Source organism: Tiliqua scincoides, chromosome 5 (assembly GCF_035046505.1).
Source record: "Tiliqua scincoides isolate rTilSci1 chromosome 5, rTilSci1.hap2, whole genome shotgun sequence".
Taxonomy (NCBI): domain Eukaryota; kingdom Metazoa; phylum Chordata; class Lepidosauria; order Squamata; family Scincidae; genus Tiliqua; species Tiliqua scincoides.
In genome coordinates, this window is record NC_089825.1 from 124,275,896 (window position 1) to 124,301,517 (window position 25,622).

The 25,622-nt window shown below is 47.4% G+C and overlaps 1 protein-coding gene across 1 annotated transcript; it reads left to right on the top strand.

Moving 5' to 3' along the window:
• The first annotated feature begins 1,161 nt into the window (after positions 1-1,161).
• LOC136653486 (up-regulator of cell proliferation-like) lies at positions 1,162-25,265 on the top strand. Its single transcript, XM_066630384.1, has 11 exons — positions 1,162-1,685; positions 1,997-2,059; positions 6,850-6,901; positions 7,391-10,404; positions 11,263-11,318; positions 14,063-14,286; positions 17,854-18,107; positions 20,714-20,842; positions 22,154-22,295; positions 22,396-22,431; positions 24,947-25,265. The coding sequence occupies exons 1-11, from the start codon at positions 1,179-1,181 to the stop codon at positions 25,234-25,236; spliced, it is 4,767 nt and encodes a 1,588-aa protein (XP_066486481.1). The 5' UTR covers positions 1,162-1,178; the 3' UTR covers positions 25,237-25,265.
• The last annotated feature ends 357 nt before the right edge of the window (positions 25,266-25,622 follow it).

A 25,622-nucleotide genomic window follows, 5' to 3' on the forward strand; every position in this document is an offset into this window, starting at 1 on the left:
GAACAACAGATTCTGAGAATAGTTGAAACTCATTAATGCAAATGGCTTGGATTTATATGGAAGTGATGTCCCAAAATGAGGAATGCTAAGGGGGGAAGGAGGAGGCACCTTAAGTACAGTGTGATGCAAGTTTCCCTGTATTTTTTCCATAGCAAAAATTTTGACAAATTCCAGAGTGGTGGCCATGTTAAGTCCAATCCTATGCATGTCTACTCAGAGGTAAGTCCCATTATAGTCAATGGTGTTTCCTCCTGGATTCACATTTACCTGGATCCACAGTGGGGGAGTAAACCCCACTGACTCTAATGGATCTTACTTCTGAGTAGACCTGCATAGGATTCCAATCATATCCAAATTTCCAGTTCCAGTGCAGCCATGCCAATGGGGTATGCACTGCATCCTGTGTTGAGGAGGCAGTCAAAGAGACTGCCTCAAGGTATGGGAGTATTTGTTCCCTTACCTTGGGGCTACATTGTGGCTGCACCAGTGCTGGAAAGTTGGATAGGATTTGGCCCTTAGTGCTTATGGCAAAGACAAGCAGGGGTCTTGCAGTAGCTTAATAATAACCATTGTAGTGTAACAGAAGCAGTCATGAAAACGCTTAACCTTGAACTGGGCAGATATGTGTCAAAGACATAGAACGTTCCCCCCTGTGCTTCACTGCATGGCTTACAGCTGAGGACTTCTGAGAGTTCCAGTCAAAGATGCTTCTGCCACAAGACTCTTTACATGCACAGATTGCAAGAGAAGCCAGTGAAAAGGAAGGCAACCCAGAAGTGCACACAGATTCACCCAGAGGAGCTGGACATCACCTCTTGTGCCCCCTTGGCAGAGCGCACGGGCAGCTGCCCCCCCTCCACCCTAGTTACGCCCCTTGCGCCCCCTTGGCAGAGCGCCCGCAGCAGCTGCCCCCTCCGCTCCACCCTAGTTACGCCCCTGGCTGAGCGCCTCAGACCTTTCGCAAGCTGGGGGCCCTTGGAGTAGCAGCAGCCTCTCTTCTTCCTCTTCCTCGCCGGGAACGGGAGGGGCCGGGCGGGGCGGCTGTAGCCCAAGCTCCGCGCCGGTTCAGCGCGCTCTCCAGCCCTGCTTGAGCGCAGCGGGAGGGAGGGAAGGGGAGACGCCGGGAGGCAGGCGTGGGGAGCCCGCCGAAGAGGCGGAGGCGCGGCCCCTCCGCTCAGATGAGCTCCCACCGACGGCCGACGGCTCTCCGGCTCCCCTTCTCCATGGATTCCTTCCGGAACCCGCGAGCCCGCCGGAGAGAGAAGCCCGCCCTGCGTCGCTTGCGGGGCGCCCTGGAGGGCCTGGAGCCGCCGGAGCTGGAGCGCTTCAAGGCCAGGCTGAGCGAGACCCCCGTGCGGCGGGGCTACGGGAACATCCCCCGGGGGACGCTGGAGGAGGCGGGCGCCCCAGACCTCGGCGTCCTGCTCCTGGGCTACTACGGCGAGGACTACGCCCTGCAGCTGGCCGCGGAGGTGCTGGAGACCCTGGGCTGCGGGTCGCGGGCGGAGCAGCTCTGCGGGGGCGCCGGGGAGGGGGAAGCCCCGCGCTGGGGGACGGGGAGGAGACCCAAGGACAGTGACTTCTGTCTTGATGAAGAAGAAACCTTGGACGAAGCACCTTGGAGTGGAATTTTATCAGGGGGTACAAAGTTTCTTTTGGGTCCCTTTGCAAAGGGGGGTGAAAGAGTAGGGGAGGGTGGTGATGGGTCAGCAGAATGGGGGCAGGGAGGGATGAAACAGGGTGGGGAGAGGGGAGAGACAGCTGGAAAAGTCTTGGAGCCCAGGCCTACTAACCCATGTGGCATCAGTAGTGTCCCCAGCATCCCTTGCGGGCAACAAGTCTGAGTAGATAGGAAAACATAAGATCTCAGGAAATTACTGGGTCCCCTCCTTTGGCTCCTGGGCCCCCCTTTTGACCCTGGGCTAGGTACAAATTGCCCCCCTTACCCCCCCTCTCCTAGACCCTGAGTGTGCACGCCCTTCCCTCCTCTGGTCAGGGACTTCTCTGCAGGGGTGGGGGCGTGGAGGAGAGCTGGGTCCACCTGCTTCAGAAGTACCTGGTAAGACGAGAAAGCTGCACTCTGTGTGTGTGCTCAAGATGAGTTGTTTGCTTAACCTGCAGCTGCCTATGCTGCTTTTCCACACATACCCTCCCCCGCCCCAGATGCTATCAAGGGGGGATTACACGACCTCAGAGCAATCAGATCAGCAAGAAAAAGTGCCGTCAGTATAGGACAGCCATTTTCAACCACTGTGCCATGGCACACTGATGTGCTGCAAATGGTGTGCCGTGGGAGTTTGGGGGAAGGTCATTTATTAGTAGGGCCGCTAGGAGATGTGAGCGCCCAACAACAGCATGGTGTGCCTTGTCAATGGTCAGAAAACGGATGGTGTGCCTTGACCATTTTTGTGCCTTGCCAGTGTGCCCTGAGATGAAAAAGGTTGAAAATCACTGTGCTAGGAAATAGGCGAAGCCATCGAGGCCAGACAGTTCTGATGTGGTGGATCTTACCAGCCATGACAACCTTAGAATGTGCTGCCTACACAGAACCTGGTTGAAACAATAAGCAGAAGTGGAAACAGCTCCACTCTTTTACCGCCTGCAGAGCTATCCAATAGCAGAAGCAACATATTGGAGGAGCATCAGCTCACCAAAAGCGCCTGTCTGCTTAAAGTTCTTCCTAACCAGGCTTCAGAGAGCTGCCACCAGAACAGCCAGGCAAGCAGCAAGAAGGAGGGACTTCTGGGGCTGCAACCAAAAAATCATGTGTTGAAAGGTTGCTGAACAAACAGGTAGACTTGCTCCACACCTCTCATGTCCTGCATCGCCACATGAAAAACAGACCCTGCTTAGAAAAGACCAAAGTACTTAATTCTATTCAGCCTTTCCTGGAAGTAGGCAAACAATGGGACTTACTGCTGAGTAAACACACATAGAATTGGGCTGTGCATCAGTCATGCAGTCTATTCTTCAGAGCGTTCTTCTCTTTCCAACATTAAAAAAAAAAATTTAACATGTCATTTCTATGTGACAACCTTATCTGTCAACAGTCTTATCCAGACTTCCACTTTGCCAGTGATCAGAAGCTGATAACTTTATTCTGCTTTTGAAAGTAAAACCAGTTAAAAATAATAATTTATAAAATAATAAGAGTAATTAAAATGAAAATAGTGAAAACATCTAAATTATGCTTTCTTTATTCCGTCCATCACTGCACCATATTTCTCTGTTTCTATGTGCTCACCTGTGAATCACTACCACTTCTTGCCAGTGGCGTACAAAGGTCATTTGGCACTTGGGACCATAAATTCTTGGAACTCCATGACAAAATTATTTCCAGTAATATCATGATATGAAATGAATAATAATGGCCAGAGAAGAAGCACAGACAATGAGCATTTTCTTTTATTGAACAGATATACAATAGGTTTCACATATGTAGTGAACATTAGCGATCATAACCCAAAACAAAACAGGGAAGGAATGCCCATCGAGATAATATGCTTGTGGTCTATCATGCATACAAAAGCAGTCTTGTTGTAATATAGAAGAAAGGCAAAACATACGTACCATTTATGAAGAATACATTTGGTTTTCTGGAATGCTTGCAACAAGCTATTTATTCCCAGTGTAATCCACTTTTTGTTGCATAAGGCAGATGCGTTTTCTTCTGGTTTTTTGGCAATAAGTCTGATAAAATAGAGATATTACAATGTGGTTTCATTGAATTCTGCATGAAATTACACATCAAGTGATATATAACATGATGGCATTATTCAAAAATACCAAGATTTTAAAAATTGGGGGCAGCCACTGTCACCCCCCTGCAGCTTGGCCCCTGGGGCCCACAGCCCCCCATTCCCCCATTTGTACACCACTGTTTTTTGCTTCTTCCTCTCCCCCTTTACAATTTCCTAAAACAGTTTCTTTGCTGATTACAAAGGGTGCAGACTTGTCTAGTACTTTTGTATCTTTGGGCACCTCTGACTCCCTGGTGAGCATGTTCTTGAATCATCCATCATTCAGTTGTCATATTTCACAATAAGTAGCCTAGGCAACCAAGGCCAATGTGATTCCATACCACCTGCAGCTGTTTTTGGCAACCTATTTGAAGCCTATATTAACATTTCCCTTTGCAAAAAGAATTGAAAAAGGCATCTGTGTGCCTTTCCTTCATTATTTTATTACCTCCTCCATGACTAAATAGAATGGCTGTGTTGTGCTTTTATATAACTATGCACCTAAAATGTATGTATTTTAAAATATTTCTATCCTGTCCTCCTCTCCCTATCAGGAGGCACTCAGGGTGATGGACATATGTGTGCTGAAAGGGTTAAATTGTTTACAGATGCAAATGAGCACTACTTAAATTAAACTTAAGGGAAACAGTGGATGAATTGACCTCCCATGAGTGACTGTGAGCAGTGGGCCTTCCTTATTCATTGCTTTGCTTGAGAAATACCAAAATGCTAGTGGACCCCAACAAAAGTCAGACAAGAACATAAAACACTTTGCAGCTGTGTAACCGTGATGGGCAGCCCAATCCACCCTATATTCTCCCCCCCCCCGCCAATACAGCTGTGTCACAGGAGGGTGCGTTGCATCCTGTGGGGACAGTCCAGGAGGTCCCTTAGTGACCTCTTGGGGATAAAACTTCCCAGCCCTGCTGGATCTAGTTGGATCTACCTTTACTCCTTTCCAGTGGACCTGGGAAAGTGGATTGTGGCCAGGAAGCACTGTTGCTGCCAGTATTTCCTCCTTCCCAGCCTTTATCTGTCAGACTGTAAGAGGTTGCATATATGAGTGGGCTCTGGAAACCTCTTTCTTCCACACGTGCAGTATCAGGAGTCATGCACAACCACACTCCAGAGTTCCCTCCTTTCCTGTCACTTTGGAAAAGCCCTAGAAAGGGTTGTTTGGTTTCATTTCCTGTATCTAAAATACTGAATTCTAAAGTTGAAGATTCTTTGAGATTTTTTCTGGTTGTTTTTTTTTTTTTAATTTTGATTAGTGAATCTGTGTGTCATGTTGGCCACCTTGAAACCAAAGATGAGAGAACTGGAATGTTTGCAACTAGGGAAAACATTGTTATAGTGGGCATAACGGTGAAATGCGGAGAACCAGTGGGAAGCCACAATCCCAGGCTATAAACTCTATAGGAGGGACAGAGAGGGGTGTGTTGGAGGTGGATTGGCTCTCTTTGTCAAAGAAGAGGTAGAATCCAACAAGAGTAGAGACTGAAGGAGAGTTCAGCTTTTCCAAAGAATCACTGTAAGTTAAATTACCAGGTCCAAGGAAGGAAATCAAGGAGGTGTCAATGAAGGATGGGGTTGTAATCATGGGGGACTTCAATTATCCTCATATCGACTGGGTCAGTTTATGCCGTGGTCATGAAAGAGGGACTAGATTTCTTGATATGCAAAATGACTGCCTTAGAGCAGCTAGTCTGGGGAAGCCCACCAGAGAACAGGTGACTCTGGAGTTGATAGTGTGTGGTAGTGAGGACCTGGTTAGGGATGTAAATGTTACTGAGCTGTTAGGGAGCAGTGACCATGCAGAGATCTGTTTCATCATGCATCTAGGGGGAAGACTGCCAAGCAAATCTGACACAAAAGCCCTTGGCTTCCCAATGGTGGACTCCCCTCGAATGAGGAGACCTCTTATAGAGGAGTTGAAAGGTAAGGTAAAAAGAGTCTAATCTCTCCAGTGTGCATGGAGGCTATTTAAAAGAAGTAAATAGAGGCCCACCGGAAGTAAATACCACAATGGAGGGTGCCAGCATGGATATCAAGCAGAGCTAAAGAGGCTGTAATAGGAAAGGAAGCTTCCTTTCGTAAATGCATTCAGGCAGGGCCTAAAGACATTTTTATTTAGGAAAACCTTCGAGGCCTTATAAGGGCTGTTTTTATAAATTAATATTTTTACTGTGCATTTTTTATTGCTAATTGCTCTGTATTTTTTATCTTGTTTTTAATTGTTTGTACTTTTAATGTTTGTTTTTTATTCTGTATTTTAATATATTGTAATGCTTTTATTGTTAGCCGCCTCGGGCGTCCTTCAGGGAGAAAGGCGGAGTACAAACAAACAAACAAACAAACAAACAAACAAACAAACAAACAAACAAACAAACAAACAAATGGAAGCCTTACCCTAATGAGGAAAATAAAAAGGAACAGAAATGCTGGCAAAAGAACTGTAAAAAGATGATACAGGAGGCCAAGAAAGACACTGAGAAGTGTGTGGCCAGCAACATGAAAGGGAATAATAAAAGCTTCTTCAAATACATTAGAAGCAAGAAATTTGCCATTGCAACCCTAGACTGCCCTAAGGCTACAGACCTTCTTGGGAGTAAGACCCATTGGGTAAAATGAGACTTGTTTGTATAGGATTGGGATATGAGAGAAGACACAATGGAAGCCAGAACATACAAGCAGAGAACTGGATTGCTTTAGGGAGCTATGGAAGGAAGTGATTAGCTCTGTTACCTGGGAAGTCTCAGATAATATCACCTCAGCCACTAATAGCCAAATTCTATGGACCTTTTATGCCAGTGGAACTAGCATCCTGCTGCTAGGCCCTGCGGTGGCACTTTTGGGCCACTGTCACATGGCAGCTGAAGTGGCAGATCCCCACCAGCATGGACCACAGATGATGCCAGGGCAGGTTGGCTGAAGTGAGGGTTGGTTCACAGTGGGAAAAGAAAGGGTAAGGGGGGGTAAGTGGGCAGGGAAGGGGGAGAAACTTGGGCATGTCTTGGACAGGAGGGTGTGGATCAACAGCATTCATTGAATTCTGTCCTATCCCCCTTTAACACAGTATGACTCCTGGCTCTCCTTATTCTTGTGCCAGCAAAATGGCTGGCACAAGGAGACCCATAGAGGATCAGCTAGCCTACCTGGAGGTAAGTAAAAAATATTTTTACTTATCTTCTGCAGGCTGTGCAATCAACCCTCCCCAACACCATAGCATGCAGCACCTGCTCCATTGACTAGACTGCATTCTAAATTATGGCAAGGGATAGGATTGGGCTGTGTGGGGGTGATGCCCTTAGCAAGACAGCTTCTCTGATGCTCCCAAGCTCTCTGCCTATATGGCTGGATTCCATTGTCTACCTACCTGATGCAGCCCAATGGTTTCTATATTCAGTGAGTTTTCCACTGGAGAACATTCAAACATGTAAGCCACCCACCCACCCACCCCCCAGCGTGCAACAATCCAGGGAAAACTTTATGATGTGATTACGATGAATGAATGCATAAACTGGCCATTCGCCCCACTTCCTGCCCAAATATACTGAAAGGAAGGTGGCTCAGAGGGTGTGACGAGCAGGAACTCTGTCCATACTACTAATGTCAAAATAGTTTTAAAAACATTTTCTCATGTTTTTCAGCAGGGAATATTAATGCATCTAAGGAAATGTTATGCAGATTAAATTTACATAACATCAAGAAACTAACTCTGCAAAAAGTCCTGGAAATCAGTTCCAAAAGTCTAGAGGAACGCTCACCTCATTTATTAGCAGACTTGCCTTGGCATTTTCTGAGGAAGGTCTTGGCTCTTGATGCAACTGCCAGGGACACAAGACTTGAGCAGCAAGTATCAGAAGATCAAGGAAGGAGAGGAGAGGAGGAAGAAACCAAGGCTCATATGGCAGTTCTCTTCACTCATGAGATATTTGAGAAAGTTTCAGTGAATCCCCTTGATGTCCTTTGTGCTCTTCTGCTTTCCTCAGACAGATTCCTCCAGCAGGAGATCCTCCTCAAGATGTCCAAGTGCCAGTTTGCTCTGCCTTTACTTCTGCCCCCCCTAGAGACTCCCAAGTGCACCCTGATGCTCTGGGCCATGAGAGACATTGTGAGAAAGTGGAGGCCTCATTCCCTGGCTGAAAGCAAAGACTTCAGAGAGGAGAGTCTGGTGCTGACCTCCATGCCCACCTTTTCCTTTGTGCGGTTGGGGAGATGCAGCTTTTCCAAGTCCAAACTCCTCAATGAGTTTCTCAGTCCATCCCAGCAACACTGTGACTTCTTTGTACACAGAGACATGGAGTGCGGGAATATCTCTCGAGAAATCTCTGATGGGATGGTTGAGATTGCCTGGCATTTCCCTGGAGGGCTGGGGAACTTTCATGACTTCCCAGAACCACTTGCAGTTGCAAATCTTCGTGGGGATGTTCAGTCTCATCGGGTGCAGTTTAGCTTTTTAACACAGGTCTCCTCAGCTGTGTTCATATTTACTGAATCCCTCAGTAGGAGAGAATATGGCTTCTTGTCATCAAAGAAAGAGCCGTCAATTCCATACTATTTCCTCTTGGACATCTGTAGTGGAACATTCAGGGAAACTCAGACTTTTTTGAATACATTTTTTAAGAATTCACCTAGACTTGTGATATCTGCAAAGAACAACAGGGCAAAGTTTGTGAGAACGCTACAATCCACTGTTAGAAGAATAATCAGCTCTCATCCAAAGACTACGAGTCTATTGGACATGGCTAAGGTTGCCCGAGAACTTGTAATCCAGGTGGATGAGGACTGCCAAGAGTGTCAGCGTGCCTTTCAAGGTGCTGCAGACATCACCCGAGATATACAAGATGTCGCAGAATACAAGAAGATGACACTAAAACTTCAAGGCGATTTGTGGAAGAACCTGGCCAAAACGGAGAGAGAACTGTACAAAATGGAGAGTCAGGGGAGTGGCTTGGAAAAACAAAGATCAGAACTGAAAGGTGAATTGTTGGAACTGCGTCGGCAGCAGAACAAATGTGAGCTCACTAAGAGCTTGACTAAATTCCTTTATGGTATCACATATTTGGAGTGGACAGAAAAGTACTACTTCCTGAAATGGATGAAGTTCAACCTTGGCTATATTACTAGGAGGAATCTTGCTGAGTCACGAGCAGAATACAATGAGAAACGGAAGGCTTTAGGAGTCAGTAGCCAGGTGGCTGCACAGATAGACCAACAGGAGTCTTCCTCTTCCTTGGGTGTTCAGCATTTCATGCGTGAGCTGGGTCAATTGTACGAGGCAGAATGTTCAGTGGTTAAAGAGGGCAGAGTATCAGAAACCCAAAGGAAGTTTGCCTGTTTCCCGAGCATTGCAGCTGATCTGATGTTGGAAGGATTTCCACTAGAGCTTGTTGATGGAGATGCATTCAACATTCCCCTGCAGTGGGTGACGGATGTTCTGGCTGAACTTAATAACAGACTAAGAGGTCGATCCAAACTGATGGTGATCACTGTGCTGGGGGTGCAAAGCACTGGGAAATCCACCCTTCTCAATACCATGTTTGGGCTGCAGTTTGCTGAGAGCAGCGACCGATGCACACGAGGAGCATTCATGACACTTGCTAGAGTCGCAGAAGACATGACTGAGGAACTGGGCTGTGACTTCATCCTGGTGATAGACGCGGCAGTCTCCACACTGGACAACTCTGAGCATGATGACGAGTTGACCACTCTAGCAATTGGACTGAGTGACATCACCCTGGTAAACCTGGCCATGGAGAAACCTGGCCTGTCCACTGAAATGGACATCTTGCAGATTGTGACACGTGCCTTTCTCAGGGTGCAGAGCGCTGGGCAAAAACCCAGCTGCCAGTTTGTGCATCAGAATGTCAGTGATGTCTCTGCTCCTTATCACAACAGGAAACGCCTTTTAGAACAGCTGAATGAAATGACCCAGGTTGCAGCAGAACTTGAAAACATTGGCAGAAGCATCACTTTTTCAGATATCACGGGCTCTGACTCAGAAATGCACAATTGGTTCATCCCTGGTCTGTGGTATGGAGCCCCACCCATGGCTCCTGTCAACATTGGGTACAGTAATAAGGTGTCTGAGCTGAAGAAATCTCTTCTGGAGTTCATAAGGAACGATAAGAAGACTCGCAAGGATATCCCTCAGTTTGCTGAGAGGGTAAAGACTCTGTGGAATGCCATGAGACGAAAGAGCTGCAGCTTCAGCTTCCAAAGCAGTCTCATGGCAGAAGCCTATCACCAGCTGTCCGTGCAGTTTTCCAAATGGGACTGGAATTTCCGCAGAGAGATGTATCTCTGGGTGTCCGACCAGGAAACAGCGATACAAAATGTTTCCCCTGGTGAACTTGATCTTGGCACTTTAGAAGATGAACTTCAAAAGAAACTATTGTCTGGAGAACAGCAAATTTTGGAAAGTCTGAAGCAGTACTTTGACCGCAAGCCATCAAATCTGTATCTGGTAGCAAAGCAGAGAGAAGATTTTGCCAGGGCTGCTACCAGCCTCAAGTATGAACTTGAACGTTATTCTACCAACAAATTACAAACTGCCATTCAGACTGAAAAAGCTCAGCACAGAACTGACTCTCTCCAGACTGGACACTTGAAAATAATTGAAAGAAAAGATGATGGGCTTGTTGAAGAATGGATGCAAGAGGTATGTTGATTAGATTATCAGTTGTGTAAACAAAGAGATTGAATGAATGCGAACAGAAACGTTATTTGAAATATCACTTAATTGGTTAGAGAAATGTGAAATGTATGAAAATGTTGAGTCACATCTGAGAAAAGAGTTGTGCTTTTAAGGGATGCTAGTCATACAAAAATTATGAGAAAAAAAGATTTGTTAAGCTATCTATTAGATGGAACAAAGTGAACTATTGTCCTTAGTGTCCTTACTATTTTCCCTTTTGTGGAGATGTGGGGAATGCCTTTAAAAAAGTGATTGGCATGCATGCAAGGTGCTGTGGAGTTCTTCTGGCTTCAACATGTCGTCTCAGTCTCCATATATTTAAGTCTGATTGAGAAGGTGGATGCATCTGGATTCAAGCGCACATGGACGCCAGTGCACCCACACAAATGGAACATGCTTGCAAATCTCTTCCCCTCTATCCCCTTATCACTATTTATCCGGAAATTGTCCTCTAAGTACAACTGAGGCCACAATCCTATACACACTTTCCTGGGAGCAAGCCCCATTGAACACAATGGGACTTACTTTTGAGTAGACCCGCTAAGGATTGGGCTGCAAATCTTTTGAAAGGTAATTCTACTAAACATGCTTTTTCAAACAAGGAAATTATCAATGGCTAAGTACGCACACCATACTTCGGAGATTACTGCAGGACAGGCTGGAGCAGCATAAATGAATACAGAGTACAAGAGGGGAAGAACAGCCTTCACTGCTTCCTGAGGCCCAGGCAGCGATCCTCAGTGCAGGAACAGCAGTGCTAAAAATGCACAAGTGTCACTGGCCTCATATGGTGACGTGTTCATCATTACTCTTTTGTTATAGGAAATGATCAAGCTTGAAGTTGTTTGGAACCCACAAAGGACCCATCAAACCTATAAGTGAGTACATCAAATGTATTTCTTGTATTACTGAAACTGCATTGGGTTTAACTTTTCAACCTTTAGGGAATGCTTTGTTTTGCTAGGGAATCCCTGTGTCTTGCAGCAGATTCTTGGACATGTTGTAGGGACCCCACTCACTGGAGCCCTGGTGAGGTCTGTGGAGTCTCACCAGTTGAGAGCACCCAAAGGTGCCCTTGGCAGTTACCAGTGCTAGATGGACAAACAGGTTTCCCAGAAAAATAATCTGTCATTACTGATCTCACTGAGAAACCTCTTGGTCTCCTGGAACTTGGATTGAAAGCCACTCCTCAGGGTCAAACGACATATGAAGTGATGTACTATTTGTATCATTAGAGGCTTGCCATTGCACACAAGTAGCAGCTGTGTAGGGCTGTGCTTTGGCAGAGGTAGGGGTCATTTAATCCTTCGGTACAATTTTCCCACCAAAAATCACCCCCAAGTGGTAATTTAACTCTGTTGTAACACATGACATTTCAGGGTGAAAAAGCCTATTGGGGGGAATTTTTGGTAGGAAAATGTCATGTAATTAAGTCCCCACTAGCTCCATATGGTCCTAGTCCAAACTGCAGCTCTGCATAACTGCTGCTTGTGTACAAAGGCCCACCATTAACCACATGATGACTCATTTAATATGGTGTGTAATTTGGCGTTCAGCAGCATCCTATGAGAATGGAGGCAGCATCCAAAGATAGATGGCTAAAAGCACAATCCTATGCTGAGTATGTCTACTCAGAAGTTAGTCTGTCATCAGTGGGGCTTACTCTCAAGCAAGTGTGCATAGGATTGTAGCCTAATTGAGAGCAAAACTTGAAAAGACTGGAAATTTGGATTTTGAAGAGGAGAGAGGGAGGGAGGGAGGACCAAAGCTTGTTACTAATTAATGGCCCAAACCTATTGGGAACTTAGAGCAGCAGATCTCACAATCTGTGGTGTGACGGTGTGGTGCTGCCAAAGGTGTGTCACTGTCATGCGCTGTGGAACTGCTGGTACAAATGGTTGGAGGCCCCAGATGTGTGCCAGCCTCTCCTGGACAGCCCCCTGGAGCAGTAAGATGGAAATGGGGGTGGTTCAGGGCAGAGAGCAGGCCAAGCTGGGACTGGAAGGGGGAACATCTTGGCGGCACAGTGGCAGCAGTGCTGGCTAAGATCCTGTCCCCAGTGGTATTCCTGGGGGTTCTGGCACTGGGGGCAACCCCTCTTTTCCACCCCACACCCCCTTTTCTGTCACCCCACCACCCCTGACCTGGAAGTAATTGCGGTGACATCATCGGCTACCTTCTCCGTTCCCCCTTTGTATAAAAGGGGGAACAGAGGAGGTGGCCGAGACCCCATGGAGCCTTCCATGCTGCTTGTAAGCAGTGCGGAGGGCTCGACTGGAACGTTTTGGGGTCACTGGAAGCAGCACCCAAGACAGGCAAGCACTGTTTCCAGGAGGCGGGCTGCGCTCCCCTGCTTGGCACCGCCTCCAGCAGCCCCAGACTGCTCCAATGAGCCCAATGAGTCAAGGCCTGGGCCTGGGAAGCAGCATGCATCCCCTCCGAAATCTAAGAAGGCTTGCGCTGCTTCTGCACTGCTTGGAGGGATGCTCAGATGCAGAGGGGGGCACCCATAATCGCTGCTGGAGAGGCAGCAATTCAGTACTGGGGGCTGCCCCCCTCTCCCCTCCTCCTTTATAGGAGGATAGGAAAAGGGAGCCCTAGAGCGTCAGCGTACTGCAGCTCCAGCAGTGCTCCAGCAGTGCTTATGTGCGCCCCTCTTCTGGCGGAGGAGGAGCTGCTGGCTTCTTTCCCTTTAAAATATTTCCCATTTTCTCTCCTTCCCCACCAGGCCCTGCTTTCAATTTCAGACTGACAAAATCAGCTTCTCATGTTCTATCTTTGGGGTACTTCTAGGTTAGGTGTTTGGTGTGGGATTATCCTACAGGGTAACTACAAAGTCCCCATGCATGAGATTGTGTGGATTTGGGATTGAAACCATTTAAGACTGCATAAGGATTTGATGGCCACCCTGTACAAGGCTTACACACTATTTATGAATTCACACAAGGTCATCACGAATCCATCATCCCTCTGTGCCTCTCACAGTTCCCATTATTCAAATGTCCCAGTCATTAACAAGAAGTGGTACAGCAACACAATAGCCATGGGTGCTGGGGAGTGTTAGCCCCACCATACTGTCTTCTTTGAGAGGTGCATTTATTTTTTGTTTGTTTACAAATTTATATCCTGCTTTATCTCCCCAGTGGGCATGCCCGTATTCCACACCTTACCCTTCCAGGAAGGGTAAAGGGAGGAGAGATGTCAGTCTACTAAATCTAAAAACATGCTATATCTGCTGACGTGTGAAAGAAACAAGGAGATTCCACATGTCACTACAGCAGCTCTTTGGAGCTGGAGCTTTTCGGAGAACCAGCCAGTTGCTGCTTTCTCACCTAAAGCACAGACTGGCTGGTGCTCCAAAACACCCCTAATTCTGATTTTTAAGCTGCTTCCTGTCATTTGCTAAACTGTTAAATGGGGGAGGGGGGAGAGTAGGTCAGTGGAAGAGCATCTGCTTTGCATTCAGAAGGTCCCAGATTCGATCCTCGGCATCTCCAGTGAAACTGAGAGTGATTCATGTAGGACAGGTAGATAGAGCAGAACAGGAGAGAACAGGGCAGGTGGGAAACTGCACTGATGGCTGCTCAGTCCACTTTTTCTTCTTTCTCTATGTGGCATTCAGGTTAAACTTCGCCGGGGCTGGTTCCTTTTGTTGCTGTCACACCAATCTCAAACTTGATGCAAAAGCAGCAGTAACCATCACATACCAGCTTGATTCATGGCATAAGTACCAGAATGAATGCAAGCAAGAGCAGCTGATGGTAGCTGGTCCTTTGTTCAGCATTCACGCGGACCCAGCAGAGGCTGTGGCAGCTGTTTATTTCCCTCACTTCCTGTATCTTGAAGGTATGGCAGGAAAAAAAAAATCTCCCTTTGACATAACCAAAATAGCAGAATTTCTAACCAGAAGCCATTGACATGCAACTACATGTTTGTTTCATTTCATCAACACACATCAACAATGCTGTGGAGCCAGTGGGGCTGGCTTGATGTACCTAAATGGAACAGGGAGGGGGAAACAGGGAAGCTTGACTTCCACATCTACATTCATAAGAACATAACATAAGAACAGCCCCACTGGATCAGGCCATAGGCCCATCTAGTCCAGCTTCCTGTATCTCACAGTGGCCCACCAAATGCCCCAGGGAGCACACCAGATAACAAGAGACCTCATCCTGGTGCCCTCCCTTGCATCTGGCATTCTGACATAGCCCATTTCTAAAATCAGGAGGTTGCGCATACACATCATGGCTTGTACCCCATAATGGATTTTTCCTCCAGAAACTTGTCCAAACCCCTTTTAAAGGCATCTAGGGTAGACGCCAGCACCACATCCTGTGGCAAGGAGTTCCACAGACCGACCACACGCTGAGTAAAGAAATATTTTCTTTTGTCTGCCCTAACCCGCCCAACACTCAATTTTAGTGGATGTCCCCTGGTTCTAGTATTATGTGAGAGTGTAAAGGGCATCTCCCTATCCACTCTGTCCATCCCCTGCATAATTTTGTATGTCTCAATCATGTCCCCCCTCAGGCGTCTCTTTTCTAGGCTGAAGAGGCCCAAACGCCGTAGCCTTTCCTCATAAGGAAGGTGCCCCAGTCCCGTAATCATCTTAGTCGCTCTCTTTTGCACCTTTTCCATTTCCACTATGTCTTTTTTGAGATGCGGCGACCAGAACTGGACACAATACTCCAGGTGTGGCCTTACCATCGATTTGTACAACAGCATTATAATACTAGCCATTTTGTTCTCAATACCCTTCCTAATGATCCCAAGCATAGAATTGGCCTTCTTCACTGCCGCCGCAAATTGGGTCGACACTTTCATCGACCTGTCCACCACCACCCCAAGATCTCTCTCCTGATCTGTCACAGACAGCTCAGAACCCATCAGCCTATATCTAAAGTTTTGATTTTTTGCCCCAATGTGCATGACTTTACACTTACTGACATTGAAGCGCATCTGCCATTTTGCTGCCCATTCTGCCAGTCTGGAGAGATCCTTCTGGAGCTCCTCACAATCACTTCTGGTCTTCACCACTCGGAAAAGTTTGGTGTCATCTGCAAACTTAGCCACTTCACTGCTCAACCCTGTCTCCAGGTCATTTATGAAGAGGTTGAAAAGCACCGGTCCCAGGACAGATCCTTGGGGCACACCGCTTTTCACCTCTCTCCATTGTGAAAATTGCACATTGACACCCACTCTCTGCTTCCTGGCCTCCAACCAGTTCTCAATCCATGAGAGGACCTGTCCTCTAATTCCCTGACTGTGGAGTTTTTTCAGTAGCCTTTGGTGAGGGACCGTGTCAAACGCCTTCTGAAAGTCCAGATATATAATGTCCACTGGTTCTCCCTGCCTGTTGACCTTTTCAAAGAATTCTATAAGGTTCGTGAGGCAAGACTTACCCTTACAGAAGCCATGCTGACTCTCCCTCAGCAAGGCCTGTTCATCTATGTGTTTTGAGATCCTATTTTTGATGAGGCATTCCACCATCTTACCCGGTATGGATGTTAGGCTGACCAGCCTATAGTTTCCTGGGTCCCCCCTCTTTCCCTTTTTAAAAATAGGCGTGACATTTGCTATCCTCCAATCTTCTGGCACCGTGGCCGTTTTGAGGGACAAGTTGCATACCTTAGTCAAGAGATCTGCAACTTCATTCTTCAATTCCTTAATAACTCTTGGGTGGATGCCATCAGGGCCCGGTGACTTATTGATCTTTAATTTATCAATGAGGTCTGAAACATCTTCTCTTTTAACCTCTATCTGACTTAACTCCTCGGTCAGGAGGGGCCGTTCAGGCAGCGGTATCTGTCCGAGGTCTTCTGCCGTGAAGACAGATGCAAAGAACTCATTTAATTTCTCTGCCATCTCTAAGTCTCCTTTTATCTCCCCTTTCCCTCCCTCACCATCCAGAGGGCCAACCGCTTCTCTGGCGGGTTTCCTGCTTCTAACATATTTGAAGAAGCTTTTATTATTCCCCTTAATGTTGCTGGCCATGCGTTCCTCATAGTCTCGCTTGGCCTCCCGTATCACCTTCTTACATTTCTTTTGCCGCAGTTTATGTTCCTTTTTATTCTCCTCATTAGGGCAAGACTTCCATTTACGGAAGGAAGCTTCCTTGCCCTTCACAGCCTCTCTAACTTGGCTGGTTAGCCATGCGGGCACCCTCCTGGATTTAGTGGAACCCTTCTTTCTTTGCGGTATACACCTCTGCTGGGCCTCTATTACTGTTTTAAGCAGCCTCCATGCACTCTGGAGAGATTGGACTCTTTTTACCCTCCCTTTCAACCTCCTTCTAACCAGGCTCCTCATTTGGGGGAAGTCTGCCCGTCGGAAGTCAAGGGTTTTTGTTAGAGATTTGCCTGGTATTCTTCCCCCAACGTGCATGTCAAAACGGATCGCAACATGATCACTGTTCCCCAATGGCTCAGTAACGTTTACATCTCTAACCAGGTCCTGCATACCGAACAATATTAAATCCAGAGTCACCTGTCCTCTGGTGGGCTCCGTGACTAGCTGCTCTAAGCCACAGTCATTTAGCACATCAAGAAATCTGGTTTCCTTATCGTGACCAGAACACAAATTGACCCAGTCAATATGAAGATAATTGAAGTCCCCCATGATTACAACCCTGTCCCTCCTTGTCACCTCCCTGATCTGTTTCCTCATTTCAAAGTCCCCATCCGATTTCTGGTCTGGAGGACGATAGCACGCCCCCAGTATTACATCGCTGCACAAGCCTGGTAATTTAACCCACAGAGATTCTACAGTGGAGTCAGACCCACCTTCAATCTCTACTTTGCTGGATTCTATCCCTTCCTTAACATAAAGGGCCACCCCACCTCCAACACGCCCCTGCCTGTCCCTCCTGTAGTTTATAGCCCAGGATTGCAGTATCCCACTGATTCTCCGCATTCCACCAGGTTTCCGTTATGCCCACTATGTCAATGTTTTCCCTTGTCACCAGACATTCCCGTTCTCCCACCTTTGCCTATGGTCCTGTGAACTGCCCTGCAGCTTTTAGGACTGAGGGAACAAAAGGACTTCAGAGCTTGATGGCATCCAGAGCCACTACCTAGGAGTGGACCTCAACAGGTGGGAAACCCTGGCCTCTGAGCGGCCCGCTTGGAGGCAGGCTGTGCAGCATGGCCTCTCCCAGTCTGAAGAGACACTTGGCCAACAGACTGAGGCAAAGAGGCAAAGAAGGAAGGCCCATAGCCAGGGAGACAGACCAGGGACAGACTGCACTTGCTCCCAGTGTGGAAGGGATTGTCACTCCCGAATCGGCCTTTTTGGCCACACTAGACGCTGTTCCAGAACCACCATTCAGAGCGCAATACCATAGTCTTTCGAGACTGAAGGTTGCCAACTAACTTAATTCTGAACCACATTTCCTTTGTGCTTCTTTGACAGATAAAGACAGTTCCCAAGTCCAAATTGCACATTTTGTTGAAGGAGGGATGAGCCTGGAGAAGCCAGACAGGGTGGAGCCATTTTATGCAGTCTTGACAAACCCCAGCTTCTCTCCCCGTGGTGTTGTTTTCAAGAAATCATTCTTTCCGCGAAGGATAAAGGTCCATGCTGTGGCTCTGCTCTACCAAGTGCTTGGAGTCTCCACCCCAAAATTCCACCTGTACCTCCTCCCCAATGACATCTCCCTGAGAAAGGTAACTGGGCACTCCATTAGATGCAGTTTAGCTCAGTCATTGGCTGTGACAACTGGCTAGGTCATGAACTACATGTGGATTGAAGCTAATTTTGGTAGGCAGAATGACCTGCCTGGTTCTGCAGATGACAGTATTGCCATGGAATTGTGTGAGCAAAACATCCAGATCTTAAAACTATATTACTAAGCGCATGTGAAATTAGGCATCTTAGCATATAATTTTCAACAGTACCTTACCATTTCATCAATTTTGTCCAGATTGTGAATGCTGGACAAAAAGCTGTGTAAACCCCTCCCCCTGCATGCTCATTTTGAGGGCTCCATAGGGAATCGTGCAGACCCTGCGCTGTTGGACCCCTAAGCAGAGCTTGGGGGTGCTTGCCAAGCCTTGGAAACAATGGTGCTGTGCAAACTTTGCGCTTGTATGGCCAGGCTTGAGGAAGCTCCCCAACCCAAATGATCTGAAAATAAGACAGACCCCCTTTATATACCCTCTGGCCCTCCCCCTGGTTATGTGACTATAATTCAGTGGTACCCAACCTTTAGGAGTCCCCAGACCAGTGAGCAAAAATTGGAATTGTTGTGGAACATATGCAGGGCCCAGTCCTATCCAGCTTTCCTCTGCTGATGCAGCTGTGGTGCAGCCCTTACTTTGAGGAGGCCCTGCCACTGAAGGATGCAGGGCACGCCCCCTTGACATAACTGGAAAGTTGGATAGGATTGGGCTCTTCCTATGTTCTTAAAGCCAAGCTCTTACCAGTCACATGGGCTAGGACAAGGATTGCAAGAGTCTGTAAAGGGCATTTGCCTAAGCTTCCCCTCCTTTCAGCCAGAGATTTTTCCTTAATGTGCTCAAAGAAACTCAGGATTGCACAGCTCCCTTGCTCCCAAGGTGTCTAATCATTACTTGGGGCTATCGGTCACTTTTCCTAAATGGGAAATATCAGTTATTCATGAATAGTTATCCTGTCCTATTAAAACCATTCCTTAATTCATAGAAATCCATTCAGAATGATATTAATGACAATAAAGATGTGGGATGACCTTCTGTATTAATTGGGGGTTGACAGGCAGTCATATCTTTTTTAAATTTGCCACATGAAGCTTCAGTGGCTATGAAAGGACTGTATGTTCAAAATAAAATGTTTCAGGCAAATAAAACCATTTACACAGTTAGTACACTAGAGAAGACTCCATCCTTGTGACTAGAATAATTGCTTTCTACTCAGCGAAAATATCTGTGCTGGTACTTCTCTGCTTGGGCCAAGGGCTGTGACCTCAGCTTTTGATGTTGCAAGATATTTTTTTGAAATCTTGGAAGCAATCCAAGGACCCACACATGCAAGCTGGTTTCATGACATGGTATTCTACGGAGTAACAAACACAGTATATAAAACTAAGAGATGGGCAGCCCAGTCCTTACCTGCGCTAGCGCAGCCAGGCCATGTGGACTGTGCTGTACCCAGCACAGGTTAGGAGGAGGAAGAAGGTCTACTTAGAGTAAAGGGATATTTATCCCCTTACACTGGGTAAAGCCCCACTATGCCTATGGGGCTTGTTGGATCTGTGCCAGCTATTTACTTGGCACAAATCCAGAAGGGGGTTATGATATGGTGGAGGAGGCCTCTGCTGATTCCACCACCTCACGGGGTTGATCCTCCCCCATTCAACCCTCCCTCACCCAATAATGTCCCCTCTCCACCTCTGGAATACCTTCCCCCAGCCCGAATCACCCGGCGTGAGCCCACCTTGGGTGTTCCATTGGGTGCTGCTTCTGAATGCAGCACCAGCAGGCTGGTGCAGGCCTTTGTGCCATCGTTGCCAGCACACAAGTAGTCACAAACATGCTTTATGGCACATTTGTGACACTGAGCCAGTGCAGGGTCGGCTGCTCCAGCTCAGTCCACTGCTTGGATTGTACCAACAACAGAACAGCAGATTCATCATAATTTGCTACTAAGTGAAACCAATCTGAAGATTCACTTAAGGACATTCGATATAAATAACACTTGTGGTTGGGGAATTTCTTGTTCTAGGTGCTTGTCAGTCAGTCCCCTGACAATTCCACATTGCAGTGCTCTAGTGCCAAGAACGCTTAGCTTCCCCAATATGCCATGGAAGCATCTAGAAATTGATAGGGCAGCAGCTTTCAAACTCCAAGGTATTTTCCTTGCGGGGGTGGGGGGAGGCAGTGACCTGATCCTCAGGATCACGTCACTAAGGGGGCTGCAGGGGGTTGGCTGGATTTACTAGAGCCTCATACAGCCTCCGGGGGGGTGCAGGGAGCCCTGCGCCAGCATCTGCAGGGCTCCCCAGGTCTTCAAAAGTGAAAGCATAGCGATTGCGCTCCTGGTTTGGCAGAGGTCCTCAGGATCACAGCCGCTGCTTCCACCCTGCCTCCTCGCTGCCCCCGCCCCTTAAGGAGTTGAGCCCAAGCCCTTCAGGCTGGGACATCGCAATGCCCCAGTTTGAAAAGCCCTATGATAGGGCATCAAGTGAAAAACCTGAGTCTGTGCCCTGAAGGTGCAAATGTATGATGGAGAGGGGTCCAGAAGTTTGGCAACTCCTCTCACATGTCTCACAAGTGACTTTGTTTGCTCTTCCCAGGCTGTTGATGAGTATGAAGAGAAGTGCCCTTCACTGAGAGTACTGAAACCCCCTGGGACCCACAAGCCTCTGACGATTGGCTCTTCCTTCATTGTGGCAAAATTAGATGATGTCACAGTCTGTCCCAAGGTGAGGGAGAGAGGTGAAATTCTTAGAGGGAACTCAAGCTATGAAATACATGATAGAGCAAAACTAAATTTGGATTATTTTATTGAAAAAATACTTACCCAATCTGAATGTTGGGCTGGGTTAAAAGCAGTAAGTCAGTGGTTCCCAAACTAGAGGCTGGTGCCCGATTTATAAATGCTGAGAGGTGTGGCTGTAATAGTGACTGGGCAGCAGTGTTTCCCCCTCCCAAGTAGCAGCTTGTTTAACCCTTGATGCATATAGCCTAATCTACCCTGTCCAGGGTGACCAGATGTCATAACCACAAGAGAGGACAAGGCACTTCAAAATGTAGAACATCCAAGAAAAATGTAGGACATGACAAAATAAAACCTAAAAACACTTGTATGTTGATTTTATGTGGTTAATTTAAACACTGTATTGCCTATTATTAAATTTTATACAATATTATGTATAATTCCATAATGTTGGCAACCTTCAGTCTCGGAAGACTATGGTATCGCGCTCTGGATGGTGGTTCTGGCACAGCGTCTAGTGTGGCTGAAAAGGCCGATTCGGGAGTGACAATCCCTTCCACACTGGGAGCAAGTGCAGTCTGTCCCTGGTTTGTCTCCCTGGCTATGGGCCTTCCTTCTTTGCCTCTTTGCCTCAGACTGTTGGCAAAGTGTCTCTTCAAACTGGGAAAGGCCATGATGCACAGCCTGCCTCCAAGCGAGTTGCTCAGAGGCCAGGATTTCCCACCTGTTGAGGTCCACTCCTAAGGCCTTCAGATCCCTCTTGCAGATGTCCTTGTATCTCAGCTGTGGTCTACCTGTAGGGCGCTTTCCTTGCACGAGTTCTCCATAGAGGAGATCCTTTGGGATCCGGCCATCATCCATTCTCACAACATGACCAAGCCAACACAGGCATCTCTGTTTCAGCAGTGCATACATGCTAGGGATTCCAGCTCGTTCCAGGACTGTGTTGTTTGGAACTTTTTCCTGCCAGGTGATGCCGAGGATGCATGGGAGGCAGCACATTTGGAATGCGTATATAATTCCATATAATTTATTAATTACAAGGAGGCTATGTGCTGCCTGCAGGGATCCATTCACAGGGGGAAAGGAGGACATTTAAATTCTTTTCCAGGACACAAGGATAAAAAGAGGATATGTCCTGGAAAAAGAGGACATCTGGTCACCCTGGCCTTGTCAGTTTCATGAACCACCAAAAACTGGGTGGTTCCTACTGGTGGGTCCTGTACCCACAGTCCGAGAACCACTGCAGTAGGTTGAGCAACATTCACACACACAGAGCTTTCGTGCTTTCCTTCAGGAACTAGAATTGAAGTACCTGGATGCAGAAATGGAGCAGCAGTACCTTGAACTGTATGCGGAGAACATGCAAGACCTGCTGGAGCTCCACGTAATGGAAAAGGTCAAGGATGAGCTGGTTTGGGAGGCCTACGTCAGGCAAGGTGAGCTCTGATCATAGGAGGACTCCAGGAACAGAAAAATGTTTGGGAGAAAAACTGATAAAGATATTTCTCCAACTCCTTTTCCCCTTTTATCTTTTAGAAGAGTTGAGGCATCTTGGTGTGCACCTAATGAAAGGTTAGTAGATATCTGTGGAGATGGGAGGGTCTCATATCCAGGCTCTCTCTCAACAGGGTAGATCTGCTTGGTTAATGGATTATAAAATAGTGCTGGGGAAGTGAAAAGAACATTTCCTTTTAAAATGTATTTATATTCTGAATTTCTTCTTAATAATCACAATAGCTCTCCAAACGGCCTTCCGAAAGTGTGCAGAGTGGAGCTGCGCACTTCTGGAACGCTGGTGGTGATGCTTGAGCGGTCCTATGTTTGGTGATAGCTCAGAACCAGCTTGCCGACCCACGTATGTTAGTGGGGGAAGGGCCCAACAGGGCAGTGGGAGGGGCAGGGAGGCAGGTGGATCAGCTCCAGCCCCCTTCCTGGACCCAATCCCATAGCCTGGGTCCAGACAGACCTGCACCAGCAATTTTGCAGGTCTGAGTAGACCACTCCGTGCCTTGGAGGCTTACCCAGAGCAGACCTCCCAGACTGCCCCCCCCCCACAGGTTACAGCACAAGCTCTTTTGGCATGACCATTTCAACCGGGGGGGGGGGGGAAAGCATAGAATTGGGTTGTTAGATTCTGTCCCATGCCCCCAGCGCTGAAGCAGCCACTCCATCTGCCACGTCCTGTGGTGGAGGTGGTGGCTGTGCTGTAGGCTTATACCATAGTCTTTCCAGACTGAAAGTTGCCAACCATTTGACCCAAAGGCAAATGGGAGGTACATATAAATATTTTTACTTACTCCATATATGCTCTGGGGCTGCCTATGGGTTTCTTTGGGCATATGTCACTTATTTTGGTGGCATATGTCTGAGGAGGGATCAGGGAAATTTAAAAAGAGGGAATAAGATCCAGCATGCGCCATTGCTGCTGGATCCAACCCCTCCCTCTTCTTCCCAAAGAAGATCCTGTGATCCTCCCCCTTTCACCACTGACTTACCAGTGCAACTGGATCTACGGAGGCCATTGCCAAGCAGTTGGCACTGCTCTCTGTTTCGGGTAGCAGCCTGGTATTTATTTGTTTATTTGTTTCTAGCACACCTTTCTCCCTGAAGAGACCCAAGGTGGCTTACAGCATAGCTTAAGTACAAAAACACAAATCACAATTAACACAAATTAAACCTATCACAATTAAAAGCATCTAATAACAGCAATCAGACATTGATGCAATAAAAAGATCAGCAGCAGCAATTTTATAAAACCTCAAACATCTAAAAACCAGATGTAAAAAAAAAAGTTAAAAGATGTTAAAAAGGTTGAGAACTCAGAAGGCTTGTCTAAAAACAAATGTTTTCAAGTCACACTGGAAAATTTCCAGGGAGTGGGTCTTAAACCAAGGGGGAGGGAGTTCCATAATGTTGGTGCCGTGACTGAGAAGGCCCTATTTCTTGCTGCTGCCCCACTTAGGTCTCTGATGACCTAAGGGGATGAGCGGACTATATGGAAGTAGGCGGTCTCTTAGATACCCTGGCCCTGACTCGTATAGGGCTTTAAAGGTCAAAATCAGCACCACGAATTGGGCCTGGAAACAGATGGGCAGCCAATGCAGCCACTGGAGAAGTGGCCCAACAGAGTCGAACCACCTACCTCCAGTAACTACATGGGTCACCACATTCTGTATTAACTGCACTTTCCAAACTATCTTCAAGGGCAGCCCCACATACAGCACATTACAATAATCTAACCTCAATATCACCGTGGCATTGATCACCGTGGCCAAGTCTGCTGGTGGTCTCTCTGTGCTTGCCAGTGGAAGTGCCAACTCATTGGCAGAATGTCATTTCCACCAGCAGGAAGGCACTTAGACTGATGGAACTCAGGTTTTGCCAGCCGGCAGCCTGGTTAGGATTAGGCTCCCCGTGCCTTATGTCAGCTTGGATGTGCACCCAAACGTGTGCTGCTCAAGTGTGTTTCCATGGCTGGCCCATCCATGAGACTGGCAGAGGCTGCTGTCTCAGCAGTGGGCTGGCACAGTGTACCTTCCTCTGTCCATCTTCTCAGCCCCACAGCTTCTCCTCTGGATTAACACAAATTAATCCCTCCTCTGAATTGGAAAGGGAAGAGGGGGGTGGAGAAGAAAAGGAAGTGTGGAGGGAGGGAAAGTAGTGGCTAGACTCTCTTCCACACTTCCTCTTTCCCTTTGTCCCCCATTTCATTTTCCAATCCAAAGATATGGAGGAGGAGTAGTGGCAGAAATAGACAAGCAGAGGTAGGTGCTCCCCATCTCTACTGGAGGCCTGAGTTGCGCACCTCCATTGGCCTCATGGCTGGGCCAGCCCTGGCAACAGAGAAGTAATTTCCAGCTTCCAAATCACTGGTAAGAATGCCTGTCATGTGCATGGCAAGCATGGGGTAAAACTGGACTTGCTCCCGCAAAAATGGGCTGTAACATGCAGAGGCAGATGGTTTCTGTGTAGCCTTGAAATACCTGGCTTCCCCTACACTTCCCAGCACTGCAAAGAAAATAACTGGTACATCTGCTTAAGTTTCTAGTGTGGACATCCCCATTGATCTTATTTCTTCTTCTGACAGGGAGGCAGTCTCACCGGGGCCGTGTCTCCCCAGAGCTTCATTTCATTGAGCGCCACCGGGAGGAGCTGATCCAGCGGGCAGCCATGGTGGAGGGTGTCCTGGATATGCTGCACGGCACCGTCCTGGATGAAGAACAGTATCAAAAAATATCTTCAAGGGCAACCAGTCAGGACAAAATGCGGGAGCTCTACAAGCTGGTGCCAAGCTGGAACGGCTCCTGCAAGGACAAGCTGTATGAGGCGCTGAAGACCAAAAACAAGTTCCTCATTGCAGACCTTGAAGGGTGCTGAGGTAGCAAAGAAGCAAGAGCCGTACCACTCCAGGGCACAGGAAGTCCAGCTCTGTCCATTCTCCAACTCACCCAGTGCCATCTCTTATCTTCTCCCAACCACTCACTTTCTCCAGTTGGAATCACAGGAAAAGATATTAATGCTTTTATACAATGAGGAAGAAAACACAGGCAGTCACAAGACTACTATGGGAATAGCAATTGGATGAAGCCACTCTACAATGATGTGGAATCAGAATAGCCATCAGTCCTCCTTGAAAAAAGGTTGCACCTAAGAATTATCCCCATATTGCAGATGAGAAAACTGAGGCTGAAAGGTTTTGCCAAGGCCATCTAGTGAGTTCACAGCAGAGGCGACATTCAAACCTGTAAAGTTCTGATTTTCAG